The 15,797-nt window shown below is 41.9% G+C and overlaps 1 protein-coding gene across 1 annotated transcript in view; it reads right to left on the minus strand.

Annotated features, from left to right (window-relative positions):
• Positions 1-12,208, minus strand: part of LOC139470266 (uncharacterized) — a 34,477-nt gene extending 22,269 nt beyond the window's left edge. Inside the window, exons 1-6 of the mRNA XM_071252613.1 lie at positions 12,144-12,208; positions 9,933-9,986; positions 6,313-6,387; positions 4,806-4,894; positions 3,400-3,491; positions 1,188-1,255 (exon numbers count right to left, since the gene is read on the minus strand). Coding sequence (XP_071108714.1) covers positions 1,188-1,255; positions 3,400-3,491; positions 4,806-4,894; positions 6,313-6,387; positions 9,933-9,986; positions 12,144-12,208 — 443 coding nt within the window. The remainder of the gene's footprint in view (positions 1-1,187; positions 1,256-3,399; positions 3,492-4,805; positions 4,895-6,312; positions 6,388-9,932; positions 9,987-12,143) is intronic.
• Between the last annotated feature and the right edge of the window lie 3,589 nt (positions 12,209-15,797).

A 15,797-nucleotide genomic window follows, 5' to 3' on the forward strand; every position in this document is an offset into this window, starting at 1 on the left:
GGAAATTTTAGTATAAATTCTATATTTATATACTTTTTCTACCTCACACTATGCACATCTTCTATCTTCTTCTATCCTAGTGGAAATGTTCTTGAATCATATTTCCAGCTTCTCAAACAAAAACATTAACCCAAACACACCCCAGCATCTCTATGGTAACGACCAACAGCTGGGTCAATAACATGCTCTCCTGCCAGCAACCTTCCATGCTTTGACCACGTGCTCTACCAACTCATTCTTCTTTCTAATCGCCATCGTGTGTGAAGTGTTTCTTGGACCCAGAAATTATATGCATTATATTTTTTAGACTTTACTTCAGCAAAGACAACCATCTCCAAGTAGAGTGCAGAATCATACAATAGACAGCATGTGCATGGGTTCTAGTTTTGTTCCACTAATGTTATATCGGGGCGGTCAGGTAGCCTAGTGGTTAAAGCGTTCGCTTGTCACGCGGAAGACCCGGGTTCGATTCCCGACATGGGTACAATGTGTGAAGCCCATTTCTGGTGTCCCCCGCCATGATATTGCTGGAATATTGCTAAAAACGGCGTAAAACCATACTCACTCACTCACTAATGTTATATCATTCTGATTCATAAAAATGCGGGGGCAGTCGGGTAGCCTAGTGGTTTTAAGCGTTTGCTTGTCACGCCGAAGACCCGGGTTTGATTCCCGACATGGGTACAATGTGTGAAGCCCATTTCTGGTGTCCCCCGCCGTGATATTGCTGGAATATTGCTAAAAGCGGCGTAAAACCACTCACTCACTCACTCATAAAAATGCTTTGATACAAAAAAACAACAACAATAATATATTGTGTCTCTATCAAATATACCCCCACCCCACCTGCAAGTCAGAGTTAGGACAGATACTCAATATATAAGAGTTACAACATAATGCCAGCAAGAGTAGTATTTTGTTTGTTCATACAGCCCTGATGGCAAGTTCTCTGTGACATTATCTGGCCAATTTTCATTCTTCCATAAATGTAGACTGTAGTGAGTGAGTATGGTTTTACGCCGCTTTTAGCAATATTCCAGCAATATCACAGCGGGGGACACCAGAAATGGGCTTCGCACATTGTGCCCACGTTCGGAATCAAACCCGGGTCTTCGGCGTGACGAGCTAACTCTTAAACCACTAGGCTACCCGACCGCCCCTGTAGACAGTATGTGTCCTGGTCTCACCTCCCTGCCGGTACTGCATCTCCTGGACTGTCAACACGTCTTGTGGCTTGCTTCCCACCTCTCCTGGCCTGACAACACATGTGACTGTTTCAACACCCAGGGTACCAGCAACTGGTACTTCTCTGTACGTATTGCATGATCATACAGACATCACTAGCGTGATCGTGTATGTTACAGTTAAATTTGTTTGTTTGTTTGTTGTTTACGCTGCTTTCAGCAATATTCCAGCTATATGACGGCGGTCTGTAAATAATCGAGTCTGGACCAGACAATCCAGTGATTGACATCATGAGCATCAATCCACGCAATTGGGATAGCATGACATGCATCAACCAAGTCAGCGAGCCTGACCACCCGATCCTGTTAGTTGCCTATTACAGCAAGCCTGGGGTGCTGAAGACCTATTCTACCCCAGATCTTCACAGGTATTAGAGTAAATACATGACCAAAATTGACGAGTGTTGTAACTAACTAAGAAATACCAAAAAGGATGAGAAAACGTGGGGATACCTTATAGTGTGACCATGAAGAGAAGTGAAGTCATGACATGTAGGATTGAACACCCTTTCATCACCTGCCCCAGTGCCTCATGGGACAACAGTGGGTTACAAAACGTAATGTGAGGTTGCACGTTCAATTCTCATCAGGAAATTTTCATGTGAAAAGAATTGTGACAAGCAAAAATCAATATAAGATGCAGTTAAGAGGCTGTTTATACAATTCAAATGTAAAACCTCCAAGGTCTTACAATTCAAATGTAAAACCTCCAAGGTCTAACAATTCAATCCAAGGTCTTACAATTCAAATGTAAAACCTCCAAGGTCTAACCATTCAAATGTAAAACCTCCAAGGTCTAACAATTCAAATGTAAAATCTCCAAGGTCTTACAATTCAACAGTAAAACCTCCAAGAAGGTCTCACAATTCAACAGTAAAACCTCCAAGGTCTTACAATTCAAATGTAAAACCTCCAAGAAGGTCTTATAATTCAACAGTAAAACCTCCAAGGTCTTACATTTCAAATGTGAAACCTCCAAGAAGGTCTTACAATTCAACAGTAAAACCTCCAAGAAGGTCTTACATTTCAACAGTAAAACCTCCAAGAAGGTCTAACACTTCAAATGTAAAACCACTCAGCAGATCTCACTTGAAGGTAGAAAGAACCTCTCACAATTTTACAATGAGGTTGCAGGACACCTTAAATAAGGCAATAATGGCAATAGGCTAATAAGTATACATATGTATTCAATGCAATAATGAACTAGGCATTAACATGATTAAAGCCTCTGCCTCTATATTGGTCATGTTGTCAGTGAAACACATGTCACCTCCACAAAGCCATAACCATGATAACACTAGTTATTACCACAGCACACAAAACTTGGAAATGTTTCATTGCAATTTGGGAATTGTTACGGACATTTGCTGCAGACTTGGGGCCAAATATCTGCCTCCAATATCAGAGTTCGTGCTGGCTTTTGAAACTGCCAGTCCCAGAGGATTGGCAACTATAAAAATTACCAATCCTACCTAATTTTTGTCAGTCCCAACATGGAACAAATAAAAAACGTATAAAAATTACCTGGTTTAAATCCTTTCAACATCAATTTCAATGCTGAGTTCTTTCATTGCTGACAAATTCAGTGATGTCATTTCTGAAGTAACTTACTTAGATCTACACATCATTCACACGAAGTTCAATCACAATTTACTCTTTATTTCTGAATATTTTACTTTCACTTGAGACTAAGTCACTACAAATAGATATTTAATCTCAAAGCAAAGCAAAATATTATTTCCTTGAATTCAAAATAGAAAATATTATTTCCTTGCACGCAAAATAGACAATATTATTTCCTTGAACTCAAAATAGACAATATTATTTCCTTGCACTCAAAATAGACAATGGGAAACCCTGATGATAACAGACGAGCTGACTTCATTCGAAAAGTATACTTTTTTTGACTATCGACGATGTTTCGTTCAACTAACAAAGATTTACAAGGTACTTTATTTGCCGGTCAACAGGGACTGGCAGTCACAACTATTAACGATTCAAGCCTCATTTTACTGGTAACAAAACGGGTAATTACCAGAAAACAGGAACACTGCTCAATGCAGATCTACACAAATCTCTGAGACTGTTGTCATAGCTGACCAACCAGACACTTGGTACAACCAGACACTTGGTACCACATGAGGTTATTACCAACCTGTCTCTTGCTGGCAGTTGTCTCCCTTGGGAAGATGGGCTCGGGGGTGCAGGGAAAGAAGTCTGTTCCCAGGTGACCTCGAGATGGGCTGACTGGAGGTGGAAAACACAACATGACACAAGTGACCTCGCGATGGGCTGACTGGAGGTGGAAAACATGACACAAGTGACCTCGAGATGGGCTGACTGAAGGGGGGAAACATGACACAAGTGACCTCGAGATGGGCTGACTGAAGGGGGAAAACATGACACAAGTGACCTCGAGATGGGCTGACTGGAGGAGGAAAACATAACATGACACAAGTGACCTCACGATGGGCTGACTGAAGGGGGGAAACATGACACAAGTGACCTCGAGATGGGCTGACTGCAGGGGGAAAACATGGCACAAGTGACCTCGAGATTGGCTGACTGGAGGAGGAAAACATAACATGACACAAGTGACCTCGAGATGGGCTGACTGAAGGGGGAAAACATGACACAAGTGACCTCGAGATGGGCTGACTGGAGGGGGAAAACATGACACAAGTGACCTCGAGATGGGCTGACTGGAGGGGGAAAACATGACACAAGTGACCTCGAGATGGGCTGACTGCAGGGGGAAAACATGACACAAGTGACCTCGAGATGGGCTGACTGGAGGGGGAAAACATGACACAAGTGACCTCGAGATGGGCTGACTGAAGGGGGAAAACATGACACAAGTGACCCCTAGATGGGCTGACTGCAGGGGGAAAACATGACACAAGTGACCTCGAGATGGGCTGACTGCAGGGGGAAAACATGACACAAGTGACCTCGAGATGGGCTGACTGCAGGGGGAAAACATGACACAAGTGACCCCTAGATGGGCTGACTGCAGGGGAAAAACATGACACAAGTGACCTCGAGATGGGCTGACTGGAGGGGGAAAATCAACATGACACAAGTGACCTCGAGATGGGCTGACTGCAGGGGAAAAACATGACACAAGTGACCTCGAGATGGGCTGACTGAAGGGGGAAACACAACATGACACAAGTGACCTCGAGATGGGCTGACTGCAGGGGAAAAACATGACACAAGTGACCTCGAGATGGGCTGACTGGAGGGGGAAAACATGACACATGTGACCTCACTCACATACACGCCTGGATGTTTGTCTGGGAGACGGGGTTTGTTAGAAAAACTGAAAGCAGTGTATTTCACAGTTTTCTGTGTTAGAATTAATTAATATTTTCACCAGTTTAGCAAGTGGGCAGCCGTTATCACTTATGGGTTTGATGTCCCCATCAGCAGGGCTGAATAGTCAACACTACAACATCCTTCATTGTTGTCTCTTAACTGGTATGGGGTGTCAGAGGAACTTTTTTTACTTCAATTTCCCCCAACGAGTTCCCTCATAGAAACAGAAGCAGGTCTACTCACAAAACTCCCCTGTGTCTTCTTGGTAGGCTGTGATCAGACCTCGGACGTGCTCCACAATGTCCGACAGTCTGTCTTGATCCTGCAGACTCCTGGAAAGCAAGCAAGTGAATGGTGTTTTATGCCACAGTCAGCAATACTGCTGGACCAGATAAACCAGTGACTGAAAGCATGAACAACTATCAACATCATCCAGAGATTCTCAAACAAGCAACGAAGTCCCAGAACCAATCCTGGTTAGCCATCGAGATTTTGTTATCAGCTTACTTTACTTTACTTATTTTACTTCGAACAGATACAGGTAACTCATCTGTCCACAAACAAGAGAGAGGAAACTTTTGTTTGCATCACGGCAGCACTGTAAATATATTGACAAACCAGTGTTTCGACCCGCATTACGCCCAACACAATCGGGGTATGATGACACTATCAACCTTGTCACGCAGCCTGACAGCCTGATCCACTTAGTCACACCGACAGGCATAGGTTGCTGGGGTTGGTTGGTTGGTTTGTTGTTTAATGCCGCACTCAGCAATATTCCAGCTATATGATGGCGGTCTGTAAATAATCCAGTCTGGACCAGACAATCCAGTGATTAACACCATGAGCATCGATCCACGCAATTGGGATCAATGACATGTATCAACCAAGTTAGCGAGCCTGACCACCCGATCCCGTTAGTCGCCTTTTACGACAAGCATAATCGCATTTTACTGCAAGTATGGGGTGCTGAAGACCTATTCTACGCCGGATGTTCACGGGTCCAAAATCCTTTGGCAAGACAGGCATATGAATACACAAAGCCCTTTAGAAAGTGGTCAAATGTAACTAACGTTATATTTGGGATAACACTTTCTTAGTAAAGTACAGATTCTAGTACTTTTTTGGGTTGAGTCCCGTCCGGGATTCGAACCCACACCTGCCAGGGTGAGGCACCTAATCGCCAGCACACAAAGTCAGCGATCTAACCCACTCAGCCACCGAGGCTTCCACAAAAATGAAAGTCCGACAACTGGTAGTCTAGATCACGTACTTTGAGTACCCCTCTGACAAGTGTAAATTGGCACGGCTCCAACGGTCGAAAGCTATGAATACACAATGCCATTTAGAAAGTGGTCAAATGTAACTAATGTTATATTTGGGATAACACTTTCTTAGTAAAGTACAGATTCTAGTGCTTTTTGGGGTTGAGTCTCGTCCGGGATTCGAACCGACACCTGCCAGGGTTAGGCACCTAATCGCCAGCATACAAAGTCAGCGATCTAACCCACTCAGCCACCGAGGCTGGGGAGAAAAGCACAGGCGCAAGTATTCTAACCCGAATCCCCTGGAGAGACAAGCATAGGTTATTGGGACCTATTCTAACCCAGAATCCCCTAGAGAGTCAAGCATAGGTTATTGGGACCTATTCTAACCCAGAATCCCTGTGTACAGAGTGAATACTTCCATATGGTTAGGGTTAGCGACAGGGTTCAAGTTAGAGTTAGGTATGGCCACTGCTATTTCTCACCTTCTCGTTACTGGCTCCTTGCACAGCGGACATGGCACATGTGTCTTGGTCTTCAGAAACTCTGTGATGCAGAATCTAGAAGCAGAAACCACTCACTGTCACACCTAGACTATCATGTCTATGTCATCTTCCTGGTGTAAAGGTGTTAACTGACTAAAAATGTCCAGTTTCCACCCTTGCCAAACATGGCTTGAATTTCCAGGTTCGATCGTAGCGCCACCATCATTTTCCCCAGGCAAGAGAGTTAACTGACTATAAAAGTCCAGTTTCTACCCTTGCCGAACTAGGCTGGTATTATGGAGTTACATTTTGGCAGGACTAACGAGTCTATGCATAGTTCAATCAAACTCGCACACCGAAATCGAAATCTGGTTCGTAAACTGTCGTGCAGATTTCGGTCAATTGCAGGATTTGCAAGCATGTGCACCGCCAACTCATTGTCAGCAGATATTTTCCAAATCTTTTCCTGTTTTTAATCAAGGTGCTCACGTGATTTGATGCATTTCGCGATGTAAGGGCCGTTTTATCACAATATAGATCTTGATCATTGATCAGATTGTCCTGACTGGGCACCACCATTTTGTGTGAAGCAAACGCAAGTGATACGGGAGGTGGAATCTGATTGGTCCATAGGAGAGGCATAGAAGGGACATAACTGTTAATAGCCACTGGTGGCGCAACGATCAAGCTAAGTAATTCCAGCCTAGTTCGGCAAGGGTAGAAACTGGACTTTTAAATCAGTTAACCCTCTTGCCTCGGCAAGATGCGCCACCAGTGTCTACGTCCCTTCTACAGAGCTCCAGATAAGCTTTTGGTGATGTGGGTATTTTACCCATGTATTTAAAAATCATTGGGTATCAGTAGTTCGATCTGGGTATTCAAATTTCTGTTACCCACTAGTTTTTACACATGTGGGTATTTAAGTTAAATATTTAAAAACACTATCCATCTAGGCCCTGCAAACTGGTTTCGTGTGGGTTCGAGAGCTTTATAGGACTCAAAAATACCACGATACTTCCACAAGAAAGTGTGATGGCAAATGATCATGATGTAACTGTCATCGTGGAGTTTGGCAATGTTGACGGAATGCCCGTTTATAATTTCAAAATAAGTTGCTGATTTGCTAATCGAATACGCAGGGTTACTTCACAATATTTTGATGATACGCACAAGTTTTATTTTTGTAGCATATCTGTAATGTTCGTTGAGTATTTGATAAGCTTGGATTTTATTTTACTGCGTATTTCTGCATTTCTTATGTGTATTTTACGCAGATAGGCAGCTTATCTGGAGCTCTGCTTCTACGTTCCTCATATTGGCTAATTAGATTTAAGCTCTCATATATCACTTGCATTTGCTTCAAACAAAATGGCGGCACCCAGTTAAGACGATCTGATTGATAATCAAAATATCTATTGTAATAAAACAGGTCTTACCACGCGAAGTGCATCAAATCACTTGAGCACCTTGATTAAAAACATAAAAAGATTTGCAAAATATCTGTCGACTCCCAGTTGACGAAATCTGCACGTTGAAATCCATGTTGTTTATGAACCGGATGTCTAGTTCATTACAAGATTTTGATTGGACTATGCATAGACTAGCTAGTGCAGCCAAAATGTAACTCTAAAATTCCGGCCTAGTTCGGCAAGGGAGGAAACTGGCCTTTTAAAGTCAGTTAACACCTTTGCCCAGTGAAGATGTGTCTGTGAATGTTGGGGTAGAGGAAATATACAGATTACATATCCTCAATTCCACACCTTATCATGCTTATAGAGAATCCCAAAATGCAAAGTATTATCATTAGGGACTAGTCATTTTATATTCTTGGGAGGTGGAAAGGAGAAGGATGCGGGATTTTAAAACAAATAAACAAAAAGAAATAGTTTGTTCCAAAGTATGCCGGACAAAAACATTTTGCCTCAAGATTTTACCCAAAAAATTGTAATTTTTCGCTGAATGTCCTCTCCACACCAACCAAAATGTTAAGAAAATAATTGTTTTCTTCCTTCTTTCAGAGTTCTAAACATACAAAAGAAGTTGTATATTTTGAAACTAACTGAAAAAACAATCTGACTTCAAAAACGTCCCAGGCTAAAACTTCATCTGGGACATTTTACATTTTCTTACCCAGAGTTCTTTGCAGCCAACCTAGTACCTTCGTCACAGGCTGGCGAGATGTGACAACTTCATGCAACAATTTACACTTGCTACTCATTCATTCTTTGTTTGTTGTTTAACGCCACACTCAGCAATATTCCAGCTATATGAAGGCGGTCTGTAAATAATCGAGTCTGGACCAGACAATCGAGTGATTGACAACATGAGCATCAATCCACGCAATTGGGATCAATGACATGCATCAACCAAGTCAGCGAGCCTGACCCCCCGATCCCGTTAGTGGCCTCTTACGACAAGCATAGTCACCTTTTTCGGCAAGCATGGGTTGCTGAAGACCTATTCTACCCCGGATGTTCACAGGTCTAATCATTCATTACACAGCATACTGCACGTATTGATGATCTACCTACAGTTATAGAAAACATTCACAGGTAGCACCACAAATGCCAAACTCATTCATTTCAAAAAGACCACATGTTCCTAAACATTGCAGACAACTGAAGAGTAAGCGATTTAATGTAAATGTAATGCTTGATGTTGTTATGATCAATAATCCAACGTCATCGTGACAATCATAGAACGGTCACACACAGGCAAGTCTATAAACCTGTGCTCACCCAATCCCCAATTTGATGTTAGACAGCTCCTATACCTAAGGACAAGTATAGGTTGCTGGGGACTGGTTCTGACCCGCTAACGCCAAGGCAATGCAATAACTTACTATATTTTCTTGAGTATAGTGTGCACCCACTCTAAATCTTTTCAGTAGAAAAGAAGAGAACTCATATGTTTGCAAGCTAAGGGTGAAAAATACATCAGTGCACCGTGAGTTTTCGTGCGATGATACGATACATGATGCTTTTTCTGTATCGATACAAGACAATACACTTGCTAAAATAAATTACTTACTACTCGTTTAATGACCTCAGCATTTTTGTCTGTCAAATATTGCAAAATGTGATGTAATTAGCTTCTCCAGTTCACTACCACAAACGTGTCTGCAGCTAGCTTTTCCTTTAGAACAGGTCTTCAGCAACCCATGCTTGCTGTGAAAGGCGACTATGCTGGGATCGGGTCATCAGGCTCGCTGACTTGGTTGATACATGTCATCGATCCCAATTGCGTGGATCGATGCTCATGGTATTAATCACTGGATTGTCTGGTCCAGACTCGATTATTTACAGACCGCCGTCATATAGCTGGAATATTGCTGAGTGCAGCGTTAAACAACAAACCAACCAAATCCTTTTGAACCTGCTCTGAAATATTTATAGTAAGAAGTGTCCACACGATTTGACGTAAATATGGTTACCACGATACGTAACATATTGTGGCCTATGTATCTTGATACCTATCGTATCATAACCTTGCTGTATCGTTTCACCCCTAATGCGTGTATCATGTGCAACTCTCACAGAATGCCTTCATTTTGGGAAAAGAGTAAAAAAGTGTGCATTATATGCAAGAAAATATGGGACACATATACGATTATTGCTTACCTGCAGAAATGGTGATGGCATCTTGTTGCAATAGGGTTCTTCAGAAGATCAAGGCTGAAATACAACCCTTATCATGAAGATAATAAGATTCCAGCCTCAAAGTTCATAATACAATCAAGTCCATGGTTACTAATCTGCAGTAAAACAATCAACAAAAGCAGTAAACTATTTTAGAACATGGCTCAGCTGTTCATATGAAAACTTTCGCCCTGATTATGTTTCTAGGTTTGTCAGCACCATACCCGTGCTCGTGGGTTTCACCGAGGTGGTAAAAGTCTGGGACCTGCATCACTTCGAGCTTTCCTCCCACATTAAGCCACACCGTGATATAACTAGAACATTGTTAAAGCGGTGTTAAACCCAACTCACTCACTCATATGAAAACTAATGAGAACACTCCAAATGTCTTCTATTCTTATTCCTAGTGGTACAGCAACTGCCCGGAGAGCGACGGTCAGAGGCTCATCCCCAGCCATGTCATACCCAAAGATGTTACATGTTGTCACCCTTCTGGCGCTCGGCATTAAGGGCCTAAAATAAGGACTGGTCAGCTCGGTGTCAGTATACTGGGTCTGAGTGGGGTATTCATGTTAAACTGCGGCATGGTATCTCAGTGAGCTAGCACTATAAAATCGGCATAAGTACACTCACCCACCCACACATTTGGACGCGACATTAAATCCTCACCTCACCACCTTCTATTCTCATTCATGATCAATCGATAATTGATTTCCTTTTCAAACAAAAATCAGTCTTGACATTTTTAACCGATTCACAACACTACCTTGTAACTAAGGGTGTGAGGAATTACTGGTATATCGGTAAAATGAGTTTCATTCTTTCCACAATATGTATCACAATATGTTTTCATGCTCTATATATCGGGTGATGTCAAATGGCAATTTTTTAATCGTGTTTTTCTTGCCAAATGCCTTCACGGCCCCGGAGCATGCATCCAGGGCCGCAAGATGGCTGCATATTTATTGACCGAGTAAACACTTTATTGTACCACCATCTTGTTTTGTTCCATTTATGAACTTCCATTCATACCTCAATGTATCAGATTGCTTCTGAATTCAAAATTTATAATTAAATACAATATATCGTGATACATATTGCAATGCGGTCTTGTGCATCGCAAGATATTGTGATACACTTTAAACCTCGAATACCCATCCCAACTAGTAACTACCTGTCTGTAGTAGGGCTGGGACGGGTAACTCGGGTACTCGGGTAGGTACTAAGTAGGACTCAGGTACCCACAGGACTACCCGGACCCGTGGTTAGTCATGTGATATATTGTTAATGTGTGTGTGTGTGTGTGTGTGAGTTGGGTTTTAACAGTATTCCAGTTATATCACGGCATGTCAGCTTAATGTAGGAGGAAAGCCCCAAGTGATGCAGGTCTCAGACATTTACCACTTCGGTGAAACCCACGAGCACGGGTATGGTGATGACAAACCTATAGAAACATAATCGGGGCGAACCGGGATTCGAACCCACAATCATAGGTTTCTGGCGTGCCCAAGGGACGCAACTCTGCACAGCGAATCGTGGCGCCTTAGACGACTGGGCCACCCTTGCCCCCCGATATATTGTTAATGATTAAAATTAAAAATATATAGAACTCTATGGTCACAGTACAAGTCACCTATGTTCGCATTTCTTTCTTGTGCTTCTGACCTTTATAGGTTTGAATAAAAATAACACTTCAGTCAACTTCAGTGTATGCATGACTAACATCGTTTTATACATGTATCTAAATACAGTTTACCAGGGCTACGCTCAAATTATTTTCAACTGGACATTTTGTAACAAAACGCTGAGACCTGTAGCGGGTACCCGGGTAGTGTCGGGTAATCGCGGGATGGGTACCCGGGTAGTAAATTTTGATTCGTCCCGGGCCTAGTCTGTAGTACTGTCATCTAGCCTACGTGACAGACAACACTGGCTCTAGACAGCTAGAAACTTGCCGTTCTTCCACTGCTGGTAGTCAAACTCGTCGGTTAACTTGCATCAGTTTTACCTCCCCATAAATAAGTATACACAATCCTGTTTGGTAATGAATCAAATTGTCAACTTGACAGGTTAATTGTCACAATTCCATCATGAACATTAACCGTATATATTTTTATCATTTACGTAACCGACTGACACACTCAAACCACAGTGAAATTGTCAACGGGTCGATTGTTTACGTTCATATCTCACCATATTGCGCATTCCAATAACTTCGATATTGATCCCAACACCTTTTGTACTTGATTGCTTGTCATTGTATCTTCTTATTTATCTTTTGTTCGCCATGTCATTCTAACAGTAACTTCCCTCCTTCTTCGGTCAATAAACTGTATCTCCCGCCGATATCGCACTGTGGTGCAGTGTATGTGCGCTCTTTATCACTAATGTCCGCCATAGAGCGACCCCTAGTAACTCTGTACGGATAATACGAGGCGGAAATAACTTTCTTCGTAGAAGAGCTAGAAGCTTTCTTTTCATGTTTTCAAAGATAAAGGCAAAGTTATGTGTTCGATCCCGTCTATGGGTCAAAATATTTTAAACAATGGTTTGTTCAACACTTATAGAAATTGAAGGATGTGGCTTCACAGAGGTGAACATTCATTCTTTATTCTACAGGGTGTTAGTTATAGTTTTAATCCTTCCGCCACATATATCGAAGAAAGTCTCTATGCTCCTTGTTCACCTTGAATTGGTGGAACATTTGCTCAGTGTCACAAATGAAAGTGATGGGATGCTTACGTAATTTGAACAGCACTCTAGATAGGGTGTTCGTGAGATCTGGGCCTTAATTGTAGCAGATGGTCCTTTAAAGATTAGTCTTTGAATCAGGCAACAGTGGAACACAAGTGTGATCTTTTGAGGGTTGTTAAGGGTGATATAAAGAGAATACTAGACTCATTCTCGTCAGATACCATTTTTACGAAACGAGTGGACTTTCTATGGTATCTGACCGAGCGAAAGCGAGGTCAGATAACATAGAAAATTCACGAGTTTGGTTGTTGTATTTTAGTTATTACCCACGTTAAAAAGGTATGTAAGTGTAAATACATAACAACTTTTGTTCGTTGACAGACCACTTGAACTGAAACCGGTTGCAAAATCTGGTTGCACATGAATATTGATATATGCCCAAATATGGGCATTGCTTACATTCCTATGCATACGTATTAACAACAAGCACCTGCAGGTCTGTTTTTAAACATAACAGCACCGACGTTCAAGATCCTTTTGGAAGAATTTCTTCAACTTATAAGAATTCAAGCGCCAGATGTTGTTAGTACGCAGGACACCTATAAGAACATTTGAAAAGTCACATATAAGCGCCGCGCTTTGAATATTGGACCAACAGTTGGTCACTCGCACTGCCGGGGTCCCGTCTGTGCATTCAAAATGGTGAGGTTTCCTTGATCTATCAGCTGAATTCATATCATGTCCGTACCATTTTGGAAGAGGGAAATCACAGTGTTCGCCAAAGACATTCATGTTTACTGTACCACCCTTTACTGAAGACGTGAAAATCAACAGCTCAAGTCTGCTTGCATGTCATTGACAGCTTCGAACGAAGGGCAAGGTCACCACCGGAATAAGAAAAGATAACCGTGATCTACTCAGCGTTTTACGCTGGAGATAGGGAATGTCATTGTTCACCTTTGAGATATTTTGGGCCAAAAAATTAGAAATCAGGCACACTTCTACGGAGTTTTCGAATGGTTTGTATCGGAAATGTTCACTTTGAGTGATCTGGTCGTGCAGTCGTGAACAAACAACTCCCGAAACAGTACCACAAAACAGGCTTCGAAGAGGACACTGATGGCACAACCGGATCATTACAAGTAAGTCTCGATATCTGTCAAGATAGTTTAAACGGACTTCATTTCACCACGCTTATCCTTTTACGTTAAATCCAATCGGAAATTGCGAAAGTGGTCGGGTGCGCCACGCTCATGGGGACCCTCGGACTATTGAATGGTAGTCGAACATTGTAAATGGATATAGCTCGATTATATAATGTCTGTGGAAGCTCAATGCATAACTTATATAGGATGCAAACCGAATATGATGCGTGTGACTATCTTATTTGGTTTAATAAAGTGTTTGTTAATATCAGTCGCTCACATGAGATTGCTTCAGTTCTGCCTTGTAGTTGCAAAATGGATGACGTCTTGCGATTTTTTATGAATGAAAAAGGTAGTCCCGGTGTGACAGAGGTCACGGTTATCCAATCAAAACGAATAAAACAAGGTCAACCTTGTACGACACACGTGTGACGTACGGATTTAGTATCTTACCACCTGTATCTTCACCACGTGGGTAATAAACCTCATGATGTGGAATCTACCAAATGCTGTCACACTTAGTGTCTTCTCCTGGTACTCTCTCAGTATACCCTTGCTTGATTGTATAGTCCATAAAGGTTCTTGCATTTGACTTGATGCGCTTCCTCAGTTGCTCTAAACGACCCAGAACCTAAAGTCTCCTTTGGAAGCTAGTGGCATTTCATAATGACCATCACCTGTCGTGTGAATTCCATTCTAGATCCTTGTGATGAAGTTGGCGAGCGTCCTTGTCACGTTCGCTGAAATCAAATTACATCATTCTGGTGTTTTCAAAGTAGTTACTTGAAGTGAAACATATACTTCGTTAGGAATGGTTACTCGTTCATGGCAACTAGGGACGCCTAAAGCCATAATTCTGTAACTGTAACCAATGGCATCATAATCAGACTGTTCATCAGTTCCACGATGATTGGCGTTAATCATCCCAACAATTCCCCATCCGAGGTTGGTCTATTGGCTGTAGTTTTCCCAACCAGATGAAGCAATAACAGCCCTTGGTGCAAGAATGTGTGGACAATTATATCCCATGAGCGAGCCCATTTCAATGTTGTCATTTACCAACATCAAATCATTAATTTTCTTATCCTTACCAGATGAGATGACCTGCAACATCTGGTGTAGGTATATGGTGACGACTCGCTGGTTTAATCTCTCTTGTGTAAGCATCTGGTCGAAATACCTTCAATGAGCTGTTGAAAGCTCTTACTTTAATATTGTTAATCTTCTTGCTGTTCACTATGGCATTCCTAGAAGTCATGGTTGACAGTGTCAGTTTAATGTTGGGGTGATTGAGGTAAAATGGGATTGAACGTCGCGTTCCAGATCTTAACGATGCCATGGAGATTTTAGATGAATGGCTCCCTAGATCCCTTTGAGGAACAAGACGCTCTGCTTCCTGACTGCCTTGACGAAACAGAATGTTTGTCTTTGAAAATGTCTCGAATTTAATTACTTATTCCTAATGCTACGAGTATCTATAACTTTGCAACGGAAATGTTTTCATATTCTTAATTTGCTTTTTCAGGAGTAAGTGTCACTTCCAAAGGCCTGTTGTACATCAATGATAAGTTACTCATCGCGACATCCAAGGGATCATGTTCATTTCGAAGTATGACATGTCTTGGCTATCTGAGATTTTGACACTGTAGCATGTTTTCAGCATATATTCATCAAACATTGAAAATATTTTCCAGTTGATGTAACTGCCATGCTGTACATTTACTAGTTTTGTTACGACCACGTCAGTCTTCAATCACAAGTGTCCTTGATTTCACTGTTAGAATCCTTGTGTTAACTTTCAGTGTCATCGTTGTCAACGTTAGCATTCACATTCACCTTTTGTGACCATATAGTCAACATTATTGATTTCATTTTGACCATAACCGTTTTTCTAAGCCAGATTCCGCAGGAGGAAGATGTTCTTTTCTCGCCATTTTTAATCAGGACAAGTGTTCATATATTGAAGGAAATGTCAAGCTTACCGAGATTGCCTTGGTTATAATACTGT

Source organism: Haliotis cracherodii, unplaced genomic scaffold (genome assembly GCF_022045235.1).
Source record: "Haliotis cracherodii isolate W230 unplaced genomic scaffold, xgHalCrac1.p SCAF_20, whole genome shotgun sequence".
NCBI classification, from domain to species: Eukaryota; Metazoa; Mollusca; class Gastropoda; order Lepetellida; family Haliotidae; genus Haliotis; species Haliotis cracherodii.